We start from the raw sequence: 21,494 nt of genomic DNA, 5'->3' as shown, positions 1-21,494 counted from the left end.
CTTTATTTTGCTTACTTTAACATCATTGTTCATGGTGGGGCTAAGCCGTTTCTTGGTATGGGTGTAGCCTACCCCAGCCATACCCTGGCGCTGCCACTAGTGGCAGGTATGGGGCGGGCCATTCTGCACATGCGTTAAATGCGTTAAATATTTTAACGCAATTAATTCAAAAAATTAATTACCGCCGTTAACGCGATAATTTTGACAGCACTAATATATATATACAGTGCAATAAGCTTCTTAGTGCAATAATAAGCTACAGGGACGTTAATCTAACTTCGGTAATATTAACTTTATTTAATACAACATTTACGGTACAAGATTTAATCATACAGCCCATGTAGTATAATATTTTACAAATGATGAATTACAGCAAACATGTGCAATATATCCATTATTACAGCTCCCTGGGCAGTGAGGCGATATGGGTCCGTTGTTATTGTGCATCCATGGGTAAAGAGAAACTCATGTAGTGCTGAACACGTAACATGAACGTGCCGGGCGGCGCGGTCCCGTGGGTTAGATGCGCGTTCATAATGCCGAGGGAAATAACTCTCAGAATAACGTTATTAGCACATTATTACAACTTGAGGAACGAATGTTTTTAATAAGGGCTATACAAGTGTTCATACTGGGTTGTTTATTTAGTTTAAACAAAATGATCCAACGAGTTACAGACCACTCTTTCCCCATGTAAGTCAATGGGAAAAAGTGTTTCCGGGCCCAGCAACCTAAAGGAAGTGTAGTACCACCGTTTGGCCACAACGAATATTCTCATCAGACTCCGGCGCACTTCCTGGGGGCTTGCCATAGGGGCATAGAGTTGCCATCCCCACCATACGTCATCTCACATAATTCAGAGCTGATTGGCTGTAAGTACGTGTGCCGCGAAAAGTGTGGTGTGTGAAGAGGAGGAGAGAGAGCTGAAGCTGGGAACAGAGGAGAAGGAGAGCTCAACAACTTCATTTAAAAAGTGCAAAAACCAGGGACCTTCACCAGGAATAGATTTGGACAGAAGGAAAAAGGAGGGTGGTTGACCTGAGTACGAGATTGAGAGCAGCTGGTGGAATGGCGTCTTTGAGTCCTGGAGAAGAGGATATGGAAAGTGCATCTGAAGGAGAAGGAGAATGGAATGAAGTAAGGAAAAAGACTTCAAGAAAGAAGATAGACATGTCAAGTGACACTCTTAGTGAATCTGATTCACGGAATGAGTTGAAGAGAGTAAAGAAAAAGAATGAGAATGAAGATTGGAAAGTGATTGTGGAGTTTGGTGAGCAAGCCGCAGCTAAGCTACATCCAGTGGCCCTGACTAAAGCAATTCACAAAGAAATTGGATCGATAAAGCAAGCAAGATTCCTGAGCAAAGGACGGATGTTGATTGAATTGATGAATGCAAAACAACAGGAAAAGTTACTGAAAATGAAGACCCTGAATGAAGTTCGAATTAAATGCCATGTTCCTGGAGCAAATCGGAAAAGACTTGGAGTTATCAGTGGAGTTCCCATAGAAATCGGCATGGAAGAGCTCAAGAAAGAAATGAAAAGGGGGGAAAGTGTCTGTAGTTAAGCGTCTTCCTACTAGGTATCAGGGTAAGATAGTGGATAGTTTGTCTGTTCTTCTTCAGTTTGAAGAAACAATTAAACAGAAGATAATGATCGGTTGCATGAGCTTTCCAGTAAGAGAATTCATCCCTAAACCTCTGCGGTGCTTTAAATGCCAAAGCTTTGGGCATGTGGCAGACAAGTGCAAAGCAACTAAGCCCAGATGTCCAACATGTGCGGGGGAACATGAATATGGTAGTTGTGCTGCAGGTGCTAAGGTGACATGTTGTAACTGTGGTGGGGAACATAGTGCTGCGTATCAGGGCTGCGAAGTGCAGAAAAAGGCCAAGGAGGTGCAGAGATTCAAAGTGCAAAATAAAGTCTCATATGCTGAAGCAACAGAAAAGGTTTCCCTAAACATAGCTAGGAAAGTAGCAGCAAGTATATTCTCTTCAAAAGATTTTCCCAAACTCCCACAGGCAAAGGAAAGCTCCACAAAGTGTTCACATAAATGTGTGATAGGAGAGGATGCATTGATTGTTAATAAGTACACATGTGTGGCCTTTATTGGGAAAGTGGTGAATGTTGCTTTGCAACAAACAAAAAAGAGGTCAAGACTGAAAACAATAGTGGAAGCAGCAGGTGCATTTTTGGGGATAAAGGATATAACCGTTGAAATGATGCATGATATGCTAGTCCCCAATAATGATGATTCACAGATTAGTGAGTAGATGAATGGTGTTTCTCATTCTGCAGTGGAATGCTAGAAGCCTTATTGCAAATGGACAAGAATTCAAGACTTATATATATCAGTTAAAAGAAAAACCAGATGTTATTTGTATTCAAGAAACATGGCTGAAGACTCATTTGGACTTCATAATTGGGGGATATACTGCTATAAGACAAGATAGAAATGATGGCCAGGGAGGGGGATGTGCAATCTTTATCAGAGAAGTAATGTCTTATAGTAGGCTAACATTTAAGAACAGTCATGATTTAGAAATAGTGGGTGTAGAAGTTTGGATTAATAAAAGGAAAATTAGTGTCCTGAATTTTTATAATCCATGTAATAAACTCAAAATAGAGGAATTAGACAGTCTTTGCCAAGGAAATGAAATAATATGGTGATTTTAATGCACATAATACAATGTGGGGAGGGAGATCAACAGATTACAGCGGACAGGTGGTGGAGGACTTAATGGAGGCAAAGGAATTCGTTTGTTTAAATAATGGGCAAGGTACAAGACTCAATTTTAGAGATGGAACAGAGTCTGCGATCGACCTAACTCTTGTAACAAGTGAATTAGCTTCGGGTAGCAGTTGGGAAGTATTGGCAAATAACAGTTTGGGAGTGATCATCTTCCGATTATAATCAAGTTTGATATAAGTCATGTGGTTGAGCTAGATGGTATCATGAGATGGACCTTTTCTAAAGCAAATTGGGAGATGTTTGCTAAATTGTGTGATAAAGAATTTGATCAGATTGATATGGCAGGAAGTATTGATGAAATAAATGAACAATTTACTTCAAATATAATTAAAAGCGCTAATCAAACTATTGGGAATAAAACTGGTAAACGTAGTAAATGTGTTAAGATGGTACCGTGGTGGAACAAAGAATGTAATGATGCAATTCGAAACAAAATCAGGCTGTTTGGAAAGCTAAGAAAGACACTTTCATTACACAATTTATTATAATATAAAAAGGCACAGGCGCAGGTAAGGAACATTGTTAAAAGAGCAAAAAGGGAGTGTTGGAGAGGATTCTGTTCAAGTATTGGGAGAACTACACCATTAGATAAAGTATGGGGAATGGTTAAGAAGATGAGGGGAATAAGACAGCAGAGTAACCTGCCAGTGTTAGAGAATGGAGGGGAACCTGCCACCGGTGCTATGGAGAAGGCAGAAATTCTAGCTAAGAATTTTGTCAAAGTTCATTCTTCGGAAAATTTGACAGAAGAAGGTAAGATCAGGAGGCAGGAAGTGTTAGATGAACATCCTAATGTATATGAAGATAGACATTCGTCGCAGAGTGTTGTAAATATACCTTTTTCTATTCAAGAGGTGAGAAGAGCATTAAGTAAGTGTAAAATGACTGCTCCTGGGAAAGATAATGTATGCTATATAATGTTGACCAAATTAAGTGATTTTGCATTAGAAAAGCTGCTGGAGATGTACAATAAGGTTTGGGAGAAAGGGAAGCTGCCAATAATATGGATATTCCAATAATATTATTCCTATTAGAAAACCTGGGAAAGATCCAACCAGTCCAGGCAGTTATAGACCTATAGCTCTGACATCGCACTTGTGTAAAGTTATGGAAAGAATGATAACAGAAAGGCTTTCATACTACATTGAGAAAAATGAACTAATGACTCCTTATCAGAGTGGGTTTAGAAGAGGGCGGAGTACTTTAGATCCATTGCTGTGCCTGGAGTCTGAAGTCAGGAAAGCACAAGCGAATAAGGAGTGTGTTGTAGCTGTATTCTTTGATGTGGAAAAAGCTTACGATATGATGTGGAAGGAAGGATTATTAATAAAACTGGACATTATGGGTCTGGGAGGTAATGTATATAATTGGATTATGGATTTTTTGTTTGGCCGTGCCATCAGAGTCCGAGTTGGCAATTCATATTCTCGAAGGCATGACGTTGAAAATGGAACCCCGCAGGGGAGTGTAATTAGTCCTCTTTTGTTTTCTATCATGATAAATGATATATACACACAAGTAGGATCTGATATTGGTAAGTCACTTTTTGCAGATGATGGAGCTATTTGGAAAAGGGGCAGAAATGTAAAATATATTGTAGCTAAGATTCAGAAAGCCATTACGGAAATTGAAAGCTGGTCTCTGACATGGGGGTTTAGATTGTCGGTGGAAAAAACTGAAACTTTATTTTTTACGAGGAAAAGGATAAGTGAGGAGGTTACAACTTTATGGACAAGAACTAAAGAAAGTGAAGACATTTACATTTCTGGGAATATGGCTGGACGAGAGTCACATGGAGTACTCACATTGATAAAGTAGTAGATGAATGTAAAAAGGTTTTAAATGTTATGAGGTGCTTGGCAGGCACTAAGTGGGGGGCTGATAAAGCTGCTTTGAGGAACGTACACACAGCCTTAATTAGATCAGTCATAGAATACGGACTAATATGGTTCAGCTGCATACTCTTCTCTTCACAAAGAGACAGAGTCCAGGCACAAGCACTAAGGATATGCTGTGGGGCAGTCAGATCTACACCAGTGTCGGCACTTCAGGTAGAGGTTGGAGAAATACCGTTAATTGTTCATTACTGGGCAAATCTACAGGGCCATAAAGATACTCACCCTACTAAACAAACTGGAAAAACAAGTTGGGAAAGTAACACAATTAAAAAAAGAAAGTGTTTGTGTTTCAGAATTATGTAAGGAATTCAAAGTTAAAGAATGGAATATTAGTCTGACGGTGTTGTTATGAGCTGTTCCACCATGGTTGCTACCTCAACCTGTAGTAGATTTATCCTTATTGAAACGGTTACATTCAATGAAAAGTCAAATCAATGTGCAGGCTTACGTGAACACTGTTCTACATGAACAATATGGGCAGTTTATACAGATATTTACTGATGGATCCAAAAATCCAGAAAATGGTCAAACTAGTTGTGCATTTTATGTTCCTGAGTTAAAGGTCAAAGTGGGAAAGCGAACGAGTGATCACATCGCAGTATATACAGTAGAGATGATGGCTATCTCTCTAGCACTTCAGTGGGTAGAGGAAACACAGTGCGAGTGGGCATTTGCTCTGACTCCAGCGCAGCTCTGGAGAGTATAAACAACTTCTCTTCAGAATGCCGTCAGGATATTTTACATGACATTTTACACATCATGTTTAGGTTAGTTCATTTGGGAATTGTTGTTCAATTTGTGTGGGTTCCAGCGCATGTGGGTATTAGAGGGAATGAGGTAGTGGATCAACTGGCAAAATGTGGTTTGAAAGCAAAGCAGATTGATATTACGGTACCATCAGTAGAGCAGAAGTCAAATCTGTTACAAAAGTTGTTATCAAGCAACAATGGCAAAAACTATGGGACAGTAACACCAAAGGAAGACATTTATACCAGATACAAAGGGAGGTAGGAACGGGAAGCACTTGGGGGAGTAGTAGAAGAGAACAGAGCATTAACAGCAGGATAACATTGGGTCACTCTGGATTAAACTCAACACTGCATCTGATTGGAAAACATCCAAATGGCGATTGTGATGGTTGCCAACAACCAGAGACAATACATCATGTATTTTTTAGCTGCCCGGATTATAACAAAGACTCATTCTGAAAACTGCACTGGAACAACATAACATCAAGGACATGGATTTCGAGTCAATATAGGAAAGTAAATCAAGAAATGAAGTCAACAAGCTGATCTTCAAGTTCCTCAAAAACACTGGTCTGAGGACAAGGATTTAATATGAACATTTAATAAATCAACAGTAGGTGGCGATATATGCTCCAAGTGGAAGCGATTCACCATTAAAGAGAAGAAGAAGAAGAAGAAGAAGAAGAAGAAGAAGAAGAAGAAGAAGAAGAAGAAGAAGAAGAAGAAGAAGAAGAAGAAGAAGAAGAAGAAGAAGGAAGAAGAAGAAGAAGAAGAAGAAGAAGAAGAAGAAGAAGAAGAAGAAGAAGAAGAAGAAGAAGAAGAAGAAGCTGCAGTGACGCGTCCTAAAACCAGGAAGTAAGCTGCGCATGGCTTCCCTCGACAAAAAAGCAATGAGATTTCTCCATAGGATTTTAGAAAATAGCTCCAATTAAGGTCTGTGGGAAACAAACCTGTTTGATAAATGCACGTTTTGTTCAGCCGGATAATATCCACATGTCTACCCTACTTTTATCATTTTCGAATCATAAATCTATTGATTAGATTTATGATAGACTTTTGAAACTACAAGAAGATAAGGAGGACTTTTACAAAAAAGTCATAGAGATTTTTGTCCAGAGGGATAGGCAAATGGACTTCATCTTCAAGTCAAGGTAAGACCGCCATTTTATTGAAAAAAATGGATCTTACTAAGAAAGAACAATTCAATATTTAAATGATAAAATTAAATTAGTTGGGTATCCTTTTGTTGAACTGTCTGTTTACAATTTATTGAAGTATCAGACAAGAGGCTTTTGAAAATAATATTATATTTTGATTTAGGTCAAAATATAATATGTGTAAGTAAACCTGTAGAGTCAGAGCCTCAGCAGCCATGAACCTCACTGCAGAAGCTTATAGACATCTAAGTGTTTTGTGCCCCACCACTTTTGTACATATAAAAACGCCACTGCATGTTACGAGTTTTAACATCAATTTGTTGTTGTTTTGTGTCTTTTTGCAGTCAAATTATGTATTTTTACATTTCTTTGATGTTGTTTTGTCATCATTTCAATTCTCCGTTCAGTCATACCATGTATTCTAAAGTCTTTGTGGTCCCTTTGTGTGAAAATGTCTCTTTTAGGCCTGGTTAGCCCTTTTAATAAGCTCCAACACTACAACAACTCTAAATCTTGCCCAGTATATGGGAGGCGTGTGGTGCAGTGGGTTGTGAGTTGGTATTAGGATCAGGAGGTCACAGGTTCAAAACCCCACTGCAGTCAGCATGTCGTTGTGTCCCTGGGCAAGACACTTCACCCCAAATTGCTCCTGTGGGGATTGCCCACAGTATTGAGTATGTAAGTCGCTTTGGATAAAAGCGTCTAACAAGTGACATGTAATGTATATGTGTGTCTGATATCTCGTCAGAATATGTCTCCTGATATCAGACACAATAACTTCAGAACACTGCAGTGAGATATCAGGTCTTGTTTTTAGACAATGCATCATCTTGTTCAGTCAAAACGTCTTGAGTTGTATCTCAGATGAAACACATCTTTTGACTGACTGACTAACATCAGACAACCTTTGAGCATTAGCGGATTATTTTGTAACAACATTTCCTGATTCCCGTCAAATATAGTTCAAAATGAGTTCTGCTAATTACAAGATGTGATTTATCTAAATATCCCTTCTTACTTCAAGAAGTCTCACCAAGCTAATTGTCACTTGTTCTATTGGCAGATTTTTGTACTTATTTCAAGTGAAAACTGCTTATTTTCAATATTGTTTGACTTCATGAGGAGCAGCATTTGTCCCAGTGAAGTTAGCTTAGCACCAACAGACTCCATATTTCCCCCTCATCATATCTTCTCTGACGGACACACGTTCCTCTTCCTGTCCGCTGCATATCTGAGGGCTGCAGAAACAGCTCTTCAGATAACACAAACTGACAAACAACAGAAGGAGGTTAAAACAGAGAAGCTGTTCGACTGTGAGGAGAGACGTGTGCAAACATGAACAAACAAGACGTTTTAAACACTTTTATTAAGTTATTGTTAATGATTGAGTTACATGTTCAGACCTCATCTAAACTCAAGCACATTTACTCAAGTACAATATCTGAGTACTTATATTTACTTAAGTACAAGACCTGAGTACTTCTACTTTTACTCTAGTACAATATCTGAGTACTTCTACTTTTACTCTAGTACAATATCTGAGTACTTCTACTTTTACTAAAGTACAAGATCTGAGTATTTCTACTTTTACTCAAGTACAAGACCTGAGTACTTCTACTTTTACTCTAGTACAATATCTGAGTACTTATATTTACTTAAGTACAAGACCTGAGTACTTCTACTTTTACTCAAGTACAATATCTGAGTACTTCTACTTTTACACAAGTACAATATCTGAGTACTTCTACTTTTACTCAAGTACAAGATCTGAGTATTTCTACTTTTACTCAAGTACAAGATCTGAGTACTTCTACTTTTACTCAAGTACAAGATCTATAAATAAATAATGATCAGGAGGCCCCGCCCACATGTGTTACGTAAGCCTTACGTCAGCGTCATCTCACCTGAGAGCATGCAGAGAGGAGCGCGCGCTCACACTCCAGTCAGAACGTTTTTCCAACAACACACTTTCACCTTTTTGGAACGAGCCGAACTCCGTGGATCCTGAAACTTCCTCTGAAACATGTCGCCGTGCGGATTCTGTCTGGTGAGTTTCATAAAGTCATTAAAGCGCTTCTCTTCTGGGAGGAAAGCGGTTCCTCAAAAGTTAAAAAAGATGTCTCAACGGCTGTGTTTTGATCACTTGGTTCACTTTCACACAAGGGAGTTGTTTTATGTGTTGTGACGGTGTTTTAACAACCAATTAAACTGGCATTTATTTAACCTGTACCTTTTAGTGTTTACGTCGAAATCCTCATTTTATCTGGGATTTTAACGTGGTGTCTATGACGTGTTTTTGTCACGTTTATCTGTCAAAGTCCGTGTGTGTTTGAGCCCAGGTGCGAAATGCCTTATTCTACAAAACACAGGACAGTGAGCTCGACCATTGCAGGCTTAATGAACCATTAGAGATCACTACATTAAATGTGTATCCCCTACTTTATGCGCGTTGGCTGTCATCCTAAAGTGTGTGGCCCGAAACTCCATTAAAGAAGGCTTCAATTAAAGGTAATTTATTGGAGAAAGTATAGTTTATGACCTGTTAGTAATCCGTCTTCAGTTAGGCGCTATTTAAATCAGCTATTCTAATTTAAAATGTTAGTTTATATGTGACACATTTACCTCAATAAAATCCTGGTGTATCTCTCCAAACTCCATTTTAAAAAGCGTCAATTTAAAGTACTTTTACAAATTGACTCGATTATTTTAGGTTAAATTATTGATTAAATTGTGGTCTATGATGTTTTACAAATATGTCTTCAATTCGGCGCTTTATAAATACCCTTTATTCTTTTAAATGTGTAGTTTAATGAGACTTAATAGCAATACAATCCTGGTATGTCGAGCCAATCTCCATGTAAGGAAGCGTCAATTTAAATTATTGTTACAAATTGCCTGGTGTAGTTATACTTAATTCCGTGGTAAACTATATTGTATTGATTGAAAGTAGTCTTTCTTCAATTCGGTGCTATATTAGTGCAATTCTGTCTTTTTAAAATGTTACTTTGTTTAATGTGACTTTTACCTCAATCAAGTCCCAGTATGCCACAACACTCCATTTAGCGTCAATTGAATCTGCTCTTACAAACTACCTTGCATATTTAAGAGCATTTTTTAGTTAAAGTGTATTTTTAATAATTATAAGTTCTCTGTCTTCAATTCGGCGTAATATTAATCCGCTTTACTCTTTTTAAACGTTACTTTAATGCAGACCCGGCGGCAGACATACATCTCTGGGCGGGCATTTGATTTACCAGGGCGGGCCCCACGAACACTTACATTTCCCAGGAAATCTGAATTGTCAACGGGGGGGGGGGGAGGGAGGCGCTCGTGAATTGTTGAAAGAGAGGGGTTTTAGGTTGCCATAAGGCTGTTGACGGTCTTATGTATCCATTGGTTGGTTTTGTGGCACATTTGTAACGCTGTGCCAACTTGGGCCAACTTGGGCAAGCACCAGGCAAACTTGAGCGCACACAGGGTGGAGAGGTGGAGTGAGGTTGAGCGATGGGGAGAAAGGGAGAGAGAGAGAGATTGACCGAGGCAGAGAGCCTGTGCAGCGGTCTGCTTGCGCACTGAGCAGGAGTTTGTGAGAGAGCCGGCGTTTGTGAGAGAGCCGGCTTGAGAGTACATTTCTCTTCAAAATATAATTGATTGCCAGCTGACTTGCTTGCTCGTTGGTAACGTAGGCCTAACTGATTTATTCTAATGTGCCTGCATCTGGCGCTGAGTTGCCATATTCCTTTCGTGAACCACTAGCAAGAGTAAACTAACTGACAGGCTGCTGTGCCGCATCTCACTCAAAAACCCACACGACTCAACCCAGCGAAAAACCAGTCTTGCGCGCAGCCTTTCATTCAGAATTTCCTAGCAAAATAAAAAAAATGATATTAAACTAATACAAAAATAAATATTAGGACAAAGCCCTACAAATAACAACAATAAACATAATAATAAAACAATAAAAATGTGGTATTCAGCCCTTATTAAAACAGCGGGCCCAAATCCTGGATGGGCGGGCCCGGCCCCATGGGGCCCGCCCATGACGCCGGGTCTGCTTTAATGTGACTTTTACCTCAAAATAAAATCCCAGTATGCCACCAAACTCCATTTAACAATACCCGAGTACTTCTACTTTTACTCAAGTACAAGATCTGAGTACTTCTACTTTTACTACAAGATCTGAGTACTTCTACTTTTACTACAAGATCTGAGTACTTCTACTTTCACTACAAGATCTGAGTACTTCTACTTTCACTACAAGATCTGAGTACAACATCAAATCCCAGTATGTCCTCTGCATCACTGTGGTTTATAAGAAAAGCCTTAATCCTTACTGACTGTCCTGCTTTCATTTGTAATGTTTTGTCGATGATTCTTAACTCTCATTGAATTATGGAGCACGTTGAGGTGACGTTGTTTTTATGATTTGTTGCTAATGTCTCTTTGATTCTTTGCTTTATGAATCAGCGTCACTCGTTAATACTTCACCTAGCATGTGATTTGTTTGGCACCTTTCCTCCGGAGTGAGGTGAGGCCATGTGACTTCTCTCTGTTTGCTTAGAAGGGCAGGGTGTGCAGCAGGGATTCCTTCCTTATTTGGTCATTTCCAGAGGTGGGAAGTAACTAAGTACATTTACTCAAGTACTGTACTTAAGGACAATTCTGAGGTACTTCTATTTCCATTTGATGCTACCGTGTACTTCTACTCCACTACAGTTCAGAGGTACATGGTGTACTTTTCCTCCACTGCATTTATTTAATCCCTTTAGTTACTTCACAGATCTGGATGAATGATGTGAAATCTAATCAAGTGTTGAATCAGACTTTAGTTCCACCTGGAGTAAATCCACCAGCTACCCTGCAGTATACAAAGCCATTCAGACTAGCTGCACCTTCACCAGCTTTGAGAACACTTTAATGATCAATCATTATAAAACATATCATATATATTATTCTGAAATGGATCAATCTGCACAACGACTACTTTCACTGTCTTTCACTATATTTTGATAAGAATACTTTCCTACTTTCACTTGAGGAACATTTTGAATGCAGGACTTTTACTGGAACAGAGTATTCCTACACTCTGGTACTTCTAGTTTTACTCAAGAACAAGGTCTGAGTACTTCTACTTTTACTCAAGTACTAGATCTGAGTACTTCTACTTTTACTCAAGTACAAGATCTGAGTACTTCTACTTTTACTGAAGTACAAGATCTGAGTACTTCTACTTTTACTCAAGTACTAGATCTGAGTACTTCTACTTTTACTCAAGTACAAGATCTGAGTACTTCTACTTTTACTGAAGTACAAGATCTGAGTACTTCTACTTTTACTCAAGTACAAGATCTGAGTACTTCTACTTTTACTCAAGTACAAGATCTGAATACTTCTACTTTTACTCAAGTACAAGATCTGAGTACTTCTACTTTTACTCCAGTATAAGATCTGAGTACTTCTACTTTTACTCAAGTACAAGATCTGAGTACTTCTACTTTTACTCCAGTATAAGATCTGAGTATAAATAAAAGTACATGATATTTAATATTGCATTTTCAGCAGATGTCCACATTACTGTGATGTGTGTTTGCTTAAAGGATGAGGGATGAGGAACTCCCCCCCCCCCCCCCCCCCCCCCCTCTTGTTTATGAACTAATCTAAAGTCACAGAGTCAGAAGTGTTGCGTCATCCTCATAAAACATGACTCATCGTTTTCTCCTCACTTTCGGAGTAGCAGCTCTTACTCTGTAAACAAGTGGTGTCCTGTGAACTGATGGGTTTTAGAGAAGGACTTCAGACACATGTGAGATATTGAAAGTTCAATCAGGAGAGACGGTGTTGATGAAAGAATACATATTTATTGGCAGGAATACACAAATGAATGTAATGGAGTTTTGGCGATTAGGCCCCGTTGTGCAGGAGTATCATTCAGGAGGGGAGAACCGATCGGATGAAACCCCCCGGGGTCTAGACCCTGGTGGTGGTGAATGGATAGTTGGGTTCGGTCTGAAGGGGAGGGGCTTAGCTTGACCCTGGTGGTGGTGAATGGATAGTTGGGGTCGGTCTGAAGGGGAGGGGCTTAGCTTGATCCTGGTGGTGGTGAATGGATAGTTGGGTTCGGTCTGAAGGGGAGGGGCTTAGCTTGACCCTGGTGGTGGTGAATGGATAGTTGGGGTCGGTCTGAAGGGGAGGGGCTTAGCTTGACCCTGGTGGTGGTGAATGGATAGTTGGGGTCGGTCTGAAGAGGAGGGGCTTAGCTTGACCCTGGATTCAGAGGGACAGGAGGTGAAAAAGGGGGGAGGAGGGTTGCGTCAAGTCACCTGAAATGACAGCTGACAGGAGGGAGAGCAGATTTAAAAAGGTTTAGCGGAGCGCTATGATAGGCTTGTGAGAATAGAGCGAGGTGATTGGTTAAGCTGGGGAGTGACGCCCCCGATCACTTATTGAGAGGAAAGAGAGTAGTAACATGGACATAGTGAATGAGGAAAGACGGTCTTCCTGGTTGAACTCACGCTGAGCTTCATGAAGTCATGGGGAGAAAAACTATCAAGTAATCATCAGGTGTTTTCCAAGAAAGTTATAGTCTGAGTCTCTGATCTTGTTTATAAGATATATCGATAACATGTCGCCCGTATACAAGATCGTATTCTAGACCATTCATTGAAAAGTGAATCCACTGAAAAATGGTCGGCAACATATTTAAATGTCCTGAAAACAGATCATAAAACTGAAGGACTATAGAGCTGCAATTTAGGAACATTTGCTTATTTTATTTTCTAACCCGTTTCCATATAGTTTGAAGCTTCATTTGTTGAAATGTGAAAGTTAAATATTTCCTAAGGGTTGTCAAGTCAACAATTAATGAAGACATTACCATTTTCATTTAAATTTAAATCACATCATTGGAATTTCATATTTGGAATTGTTACATTTGTCGAAAGGGGGAGAGGAGAGGAGAGAGAAAGGTGAGAGAGGAAGTAGAGAGGAGAGGTAAGAGAGGAAAGGAAGGAGAGAAGAGAGGGGAGGGGAGGAAGGAGAGGGGAGAGAGGAAGGAGGATTGGTGGGAGAGGAGAGGAAGGAGAGGTGGGAGAGGAGAGGAAAGGAGAGGTGGGAGAGGTGGAGAGGAGAGGAAAGGAGAGGGGCGAGAGAAGGAGAGGAAGAGGTGGGAGAGGAGAGGAGAGGTGGGAGAGGAGCAGGAAAGGATGAGGTGGCGAGAGGAAGGTGGAGAGGAGAGGAGAGGAGAGGTGGGAGAGGAGAGGTGGGAGAGGAGAGGAAAGGAGAGGAGGAAAGGAGAGGAGAGGAAAGGAGAGGAGAGGTGGACGGCTCAACAGACGGACAGTAGTTGACAGATTTGATCTTTTTCTCCGAAGGTCTCGTTGGTGTTCTGTTTCCTGAGGCTGACTGCAGCGTTTCCTCGTCCCTGCAAAGACGACACGTATCCACACGGAGACATCTGCTGTAAAAACTGTCCTGCAGGTGAGACACACACACACTCACACACTCTCACACACACGCACACTCTCACACACACTCTCACACACACACACTCACACACGCACACTCACACACACACTCTCACACACTCACACACACACACACACACACACACACACACACACACACACACACTCACACACTCTGACACACACACACACTCTCACACACTCACACACACACACACTCACACACACACACACACACACGCACACGCACGCACACACACACACTCGCACACACACACACACGCATACGCACGCACACACACACACGCACGCACACACACACTCGCACACACACGCACACACACACACACACACACACACTCACTCATATCTAATTCAAACTAATAAAATGGAAAAATATGTATACAAGTTAAAGTAAAAACATGCACATTTTTCACAATAAATAATAATAACTCTCCAGATGTACAGGTGTTTAAAGAGGTGTGTGTGTGTGTGTGTGTGTGTGTGTGTGTGTTTGCAGGCCAGCGTGTTGCCTCTCACTGCAGCGCAGCAGGAGGTGAGAGTGTGTGTGAGGAGTGTCAGGACGGCACGTTCACCGAGCACGATAACGGACTAAAGCAGTGCTTCCAGTGTGCGCCGTGTCGCTCAGGTAACCACCAATCATTACTGACGTGTTTTAACATCTGTTCAACTGCCTTTATTTAACCTCTACCTTTCAGTGTTTACTATATTTGGGGTTTTTGTCACGTTTATCTGTCAAAGTCCGTGTGTGTTTGAGCCCAGGTGCGAAAAGCCTTATTCTACAAAACACAGGACGGTGAGCTCGACCATTGCAGGCTTAATGAACCATTAGAGATCACTACATTAAATGTGTATCCCCTACTTTATGCGCGTTGGCTGTCATCCTAAAGTGTGTGGCCCGAAACTCCATTAAAGAAGGCTTCAATTAAAGGTAATTTATTGGAGAAAGTATAGTTTATGATCTGTTAAACACTCAGCCTCTCCCACACTGAGCTCTGAGCATCGAACCCATAAACATTCCTCTGGTTGTCATCTTGCAACCTACTTGTTTATATAAACAGTTATCACCGCAATAAACCATATTTAATGTACATTATTTAATTTCATGTTCTATCGACATGTATATAGACTTCTGGCACTACTTTTTTTTTTTGTATTTTATGTTGCGTTGTTGTTGGAGCTCAGGTCAGAAGAGTTTCATTACCATTTCTCCCCTGTAGCTTTGTGCATATGAGGATAACACCTTCGAGTGTGTGGTGTTTCTGTCTCAGATCAGGAAGTGGTGCGGCGGTGTTCTCACACTCAGCAATCTGAATGTCGGTGCAGAGCGGGGAGGTTCTGTTCCCCGGATGAAGCCTGTGAAGTGTGCAGAAGATGCTCCAGGTGAGTGTGTGCACACCTGGGTTCATTCAGAGGAAGTGGGGGGGGGGGAAATAATCTGTTTTATGGCGCTCTTTATTCCAATCGTACGAGGCTTTAAAGACGCTCTGTTCTCCTCTTTGCGGTGTTTCCCCTCTCCTGGAGTTCTATAGGTTTTAGTGCATGTAAATGGTCTGCAAAGGCTGAAATCTGAGTGTCTCTTCTTATTTAGCTGTGCACCAGATGAAGAGACGGTGAGGAACTGCACGTCCACCACCAACAGCGAGTGCAAGAAGAACGCTCCCAAATCTAACCCTGACTCGGGTAAAAAGATTCATAGAAATCACACAAAACGTCTCCTGGCTGCAGACTGTGATTCTACTCAGATGTGGAGTTTGAAACATGACGATAATGGTTTTGATTTGTGTTTGTTTTATCAGAAAAGGCCGGTTGGATTGTTCCACTGGTCGTGTTGGCTGCTGCTCTGATAATAGCTGGGATAATATTTGCCATGTGGAGACGTCGTAGAGCAAAAGGTATTTCAATCAGGAGAGACTTAGTTCGTAGTTAACTTTTGTATTGCCGTATGCACAATAACGTTTTGGAGATTAGACCCCATCATACTGCGATGAATTAAGCCGACCCCCCCCCCCCCGGGGTCTAGACACTGGTGGGGGTGAAGTACTGAAGGGTTCTTCTGGGCTATCCTGCCTTGGATCTGATGAACTGGAGGTGGAGGAGGGTTGCATCAATTCCCCTGAACGATGCTGGCAGGGGAGAGAGCAGATTTAAACGTTTGTCGGGTGTGCTGTGATTGGCTATGAGACACAACCGATTGGTTTAGCGCAACCCCCCGTGTGGGGGATGAGACGCAACCGTATGTTGCGCCCTTGCTTATTGAGAGAAAGGTAGAGTGAGTGAGAGAGAATTGTGAATGAGAGCGTGGGAACCAGTCTTCCTGAAAGAACTTGCGCTGAGCTTCATTTCAATAATGAAGGAACACAAATATTTGAAATATAAGTGACCACAGTTTTTTGGGCTACTTTTAGATTAATAATTCCAATATTTCTAAGAATAGGTTTTAGTTGAATTTCCGCCCTGCCATAATGACCACATTCAGGTGAAGACCTCGCAATGGAAGTTACAACATGCCTTTTTTCCATTTACTATACAATTAGCTTGCTTTCTAAAGGCTACAGAGACTTGAATTAATGTCATTTCTTTTAGCAGGTTATGAAATGCCATCTTGAATACAAACACACTTATGTACCTATGCAACTTTCTGAGTACTGATGCATCCTTTAGTGCAGTGGTGTCAAACTCAATTTCATCACGGGCCACATTCGCATAAAGGTTGCACTCAAAGGTATAATGATATAAATATATAATATATATATAAAATAATGTATTATATTACATTATTGCCTCTAAATTGGATTATTATCGGATAGGATAATAACTTAGTAATTAACTACGTCTGAAAGCAGAAGTCCAGGGCAAATAATTGCAAGTCTCTTCAGTGCGCATGTCACAAAATGAGATGCATTGTGGGACATGTAGTTTATGGGCAACCTGCTTCTGTAAAGTGGCATGTAACCGGTATAATAAACTTATTATATTCTTTGCAAGCTCTTGCGGGGCCACATAAAATGAAGTCGCGGGCCGGATTTGGCCCCCGGGCCTTGAGTTTGAGACCCCTGCTTTAGTGTTTACAATGTCAGAAAATAGTAAAAAAGAAAAAAAAGACAAGAAACTGACCCCACAACTCCCAAAGTAATGGTAATAAAGTGCCTGTTTTCCCAGAACAACCCTCGACAATGTATAAATACTCTCTATACAAACGCATCATTTCATAGGTGATTGATTTTAAAGGGGACCTATCATGCAAAATGCACTTTGTGATGTCTTCTCTACATCACCATGTGTCCCCGGTGTGTCAGGGAACTCACGCAGCGTCAGGAAATAAAACCCTCTCTCTTTTCCTCCGTACCCAAATCTCTAAAAACGGGGAACAACGGAGCTGATCCAGATTTGCGTCCGATATGACGTAATATCTGAAATGTGGACCCACGGCCCAATCAGAAACGTTGCTATCAGAAACAATGCCCGACTGTTTAGGACGTAATATGGTCGGTGTTTACATTAGCATCGCTAACACTCAGAGCTAACCTGTACTGGAGAGCATGTGTGTGAAGAAGCAGGAAGTAAAAAGGAACTCACCTTGTGGTATAACCGGCAAGAGAGAAAGCCTTTGAGCTCCAGACTGTTTCAGAGAGAATCCTTGATAACCCATGATATGGCGTTTCATCACGGCAGCATTTAGTTTAGACAGTAGCTGCCGGGTCCCGCATGAGCTCAGACCCCTCCTCTTTAAAGCTTTATACCCAAATCAGCACTTTAGAAACAGGAAGTGAAATAGAGGGATATGAGGCATGGCTAGAATGATCTGTTTGGTGTTTGGAGCAAAACACTTCATCGACATGTTTTTATATATTTGAGACCTATGCTATTGCCTACAAATAGCATGATAGGTGACCTTTAACAGTTTGAACTGTTTCTAAAGTACTTATTACTTCAACTTCTTCTGCTTCAGACATTTGCTTCATTAAGTTGAACAAAGTCTATATTTACAGTTTTCAACAAGCCTTAGTTTCTTACTAGCGTTTGACACACATGAGTTAAGCTTAAAAATATGTGCCACGCAACCTCATAGTGTAGTTTAGCTAAACCAATAGAAAGGCATTCAGAGAAAGTTCTAGATGGAGCTTTTGATCGTCCTCAAGTTCTTTTACCTGCAAGACTGATTGTTTGTTCACCGGGTGTTTCCCGTGGAAACATGTTGAGGAGTGATGAGCTATTGCAGAAGCGTTGGCACAGAAACCGGTTCAACCAGAATACTATGAACTATGATATTAATCATCAGAGCTGATGGTCACACATCGGCACTGAAAACAATTCTGCTTCAAAATCTAGTAAAAGATTAGTAAATAAAAAAGTGTTTTTTCTTGTAATAAGTTAATCTGCCAATAGAACAAGTGAACATGTGCTCAGTAAGATCTCTTGCAATAAGATGGGATATTTAGATAAAGGAGATCGAATACTTAATTTGAACTATATTTTACCAGGATCAGGACATTTTGTGTTACAAAAATGACAAGTCCGGACCTGTCGAAAAAAGTGAAAAACCAAGTCGAAAAAAGTGAAATAAATTACAGTCGAAAAAGTGAGAAAAGCAACAGTCGAAAACAGTGAGAAATATCCTGGCATTTCTGGCATTGCAAAATACAGCAGAAATGCTAAAAGTTGTCTGTTCTGATGTTAGTCAGATTTTCCATTATCACACAGATGAGGTTTGGAGTGATCAATACCATCCATCCATCCATCTTCTCCCGCTTATCCGTGGTCGGGTCGCGGGGGTAGCAGTTCCAGCAGAGAGCCCCAAACTTTCTTTTCCCTGGCGACATCAACCAGCTCTGACTGGGGGATCCCAAGGCGCTCCCAGGCCAGCGAAGAGATATAATCCCTCCACCTGGTCCTAGGTCTACCCCTTGGTCTCTTCCCAGCTGGACGTGCCTGGAACACCTCCCTAGGGAGGCGCCCAGGTGGCATCCTAACTAGGTGCCCGAACCACCTCAACTGGCTCCTTTCGACGCGAAGGAGGAGCGGCTCAACTCCGAGTCCCTCCCTGATGACCGAACTTCTCACCTTATCCCTAAGGGAGACACCAGCCACCCTGCGGAGAAAACCCATCTCGGCCGCTTGTATCCGCGATCTCGTTCTTTCGGTCATGACCCATCCTTCATGACCATAGGTGAGGGTAGGAACGAAAATGGCCCGGAAGACAGAGAGCTTTGCCTTCTGGCTCAGCTCCCTTTTCGTCACAACGGTGCGGTAAAGCGACTGCAGTACCGCTCCCGCTGCTCCGATTCTCCGGCCCATCTCACGCTCCATTGTTCCCTCACTCGAGAACAAGACCCCGAGATACTTGAACTCCTTCACTTGGGGTAAGGACTCATTCCCTACTTGGAGTGGACAGTCCATCGGTTTCCTGCTGAGAACCATGGCCTCAGATTTGGAGGTGCTGATCCTCATCCCAGCCGCTTCACACTCGGTTGCGAACCGATCCAGTGAGTGCTGAAGGTCACAGACCGATGAAGCCATTAGAACCACATCATCTGCAAAAAGCAGTGGTGCAATCCTTAGTCCACCGAACTGCAGACCCCCTCCCCCATGACTACGCCTCGAAATCCGATCCATGTATATTACAAACAGGATTGGTGACAAAGCGCAGCCCTGGCGGAGGCCAACCCTCACCGGAAATGTGTCCGACTTACTGCCGAGGACCCGGACACTGCTCTCGCTTTGGGAGTACAGAGATTGGATGGCCCTGAGTAGAGACCCCCTCACCCCATACTCCCGCAGCACCTCCCACAGTAACTCCCTGGGAACTCGGTCATACGCCTTCTCCAAGTCTACAAAACACATGTAGACCGGATAAGCGTACTCCCAGGCCCCCTCCAGGATCCTTGCGAGAGTAAAAAGCTGATCCGTCGTTCCACGACCAGGACGGAATCCGCATTGTTCCTCCTCAATCTGAGGTTCGACAATCGGCCTGACCCTCCTTTCGAGTACCTTAGAGTAAACTTTCCCGGGGAGGCTGAGTAGTGTGATGCCTCTGTAATTGGCACACACCCTCTGATCCCCCTTTTTAAAAAGGGGAACCACCACCCCGGTCTGCCACTCCTTCGGTACTGTTTCCGACTTCCACGCAACGTTGATGAGACGTGTCAACCATGACAGTCCCTCAACACCCAGAGCCTTCAGCATTTCCGGGCGGATCTCATCCACCCCCGGGGCTTTGCCACTGTGGAGTTGTTTGACGACATCAGTGACCTCCCCCCGGGAGATTGGTGTTGATCCCCCGTCATACTCCAGCTCTGCCTCTAACATAGAGGGCGGAGTTGTCGGGTTCAGGAGTTCCTCAAAGTGTTCCTTCCAACGCCCTAACACTCCATCAGTTGAGGTCAACAACGTCCCATCCTTACTGTACACAGCTTGGATGGTTCCCTGCTTCCCCCTCCTGAGGTGTCGGACAGTTTTCCAGAACAACTTTGGTGCCGCCCGAAAGTCCTTCTCCATGTCTTCTCCGAACTTCTCCCACACCCGCTGCTTTGCCTCGGCCACGGATGAGGCTGCTGCCCTTCGGGCCTGTCGGTACCTTGCAACTGCCTCGGGAGTCCCCCGGGATAACAAATCCCTGAAGGCCTCCTTCTTCAGTCGGACGGCTTCCCTGACCACCGGTGTCCACCAGGAGGTTCGAGGGTTACCGCCCCTTGAAGCACCTAGGACCTTGAGACCACAGCTCCCCGCCGCGGCTTCGGCAATAGAGGCTTTGAACACCGACCACTCTGGTTCAATGTCCCCAACCTCCACAGGAATGCCCGAAAAGCTCCGCCGGAGGTGTGAGTTGAAGGCCTCCTGAACTTGGGCCTCCTCCAGACGTTCCCAGTTCACCCGAACTACACGTTTGGGCTTACCAGGTCTATCCAGAGGCTTCCCCCGCCACTCGACCCAACTCACCACCAGATGGTGATCAGTTGACAACTCCGCCCCTCTCTTTACCTGAGTGTCCAAAACATACGGCCTCAGGTCCGATGATACGATAACGAAATCGATCATGGACCTTCTGCCTAGGGTGCTCTGGTACCACGTACACTTATGAGCATCCTTATGTTCGAACATGGTGTTTGTTATGGCCAATCCATGACTAGCACAGAAGTCCAGTAACAAACCACCACTCCGGTTCAGATCAGGGGGGCCGTTCCTCCCAATCACGCCCCTCCAAGTGTCTCCATCATTGCCCACATGTGCGTTGAAGTCTCCCAGCAAGATTAAAGAGTCCCCTTCAGGAGCCCCATACAGGACTCTTTCCAGGGTCTCCAAGAAGGCCGTATACTCTGAACTGCTGTTGGGTGCATAAGCACACACAACAGTCAGAGTTTTCCCCCCCATAACCCGCAGGCGTAGGGAGGCGACCCTCTCGTCCACTGGGGTAAACTCCAACAACGAAGCACCTAACCGGGGACTTGTGAGTAT

At 42.5% G+C, this 21,494-nt stretch overlaps 1 protein-coding gene across 1 annotated transcript in view; it reads left to right on the top strand.

Moving 5' to 3' along the window:
- Positions 1-21,494, top strand: part of LOC117538258 (tumor necrosis factor receptor superfamily member 1A-like) — a 47,320-nt gene that overhangs the window by 17,330 nt on the left and 8,496 nt on the right. Inside the window, exons 6-10 of the mRNA XM_034203854.1 lie at positions 13,926-14,031; positions 14,539-14,667; positions 15,311-15,422; positions 15,631-15,722; positions 15,839-15,934. Coding sequence (XP_034059745.1) covers positions 13,926-14,031; positions 14,539-14,667; positions 15,311-15,422; positions 15,631-15,722; positions 15,839-15,934 — 535 coding nt within the window. The remainder of the gene's footprint in view (positions 1-13,925; positions 14,032-14,538; positions 14,668-15,310; positions 15,423-15,630; positions 15,723-15,838; positions 15,935-21,494) is intronic.

The sequence above is a fragment of the Gymnodraco acuticeps genome, unplaced genomic scaffold (genome assembly GCF_902827175.1).
Source record: "Gymnodraco acuticeps unplaced genomic scaffold, fGymAcu1.1, whole genome shotgun sequence".
NCBI lineage: Eukaryota > Metazoa > Chordata > Actinopteri > Perciformes > Bathydraconidae > Gymnodraco > Gymnodraco acuticeps.
The sequence above is the reverse complement of the archived record's forward strand: the minus strand, read 5'-3'. Positions and strand labels throughout refer to the sequence as shown.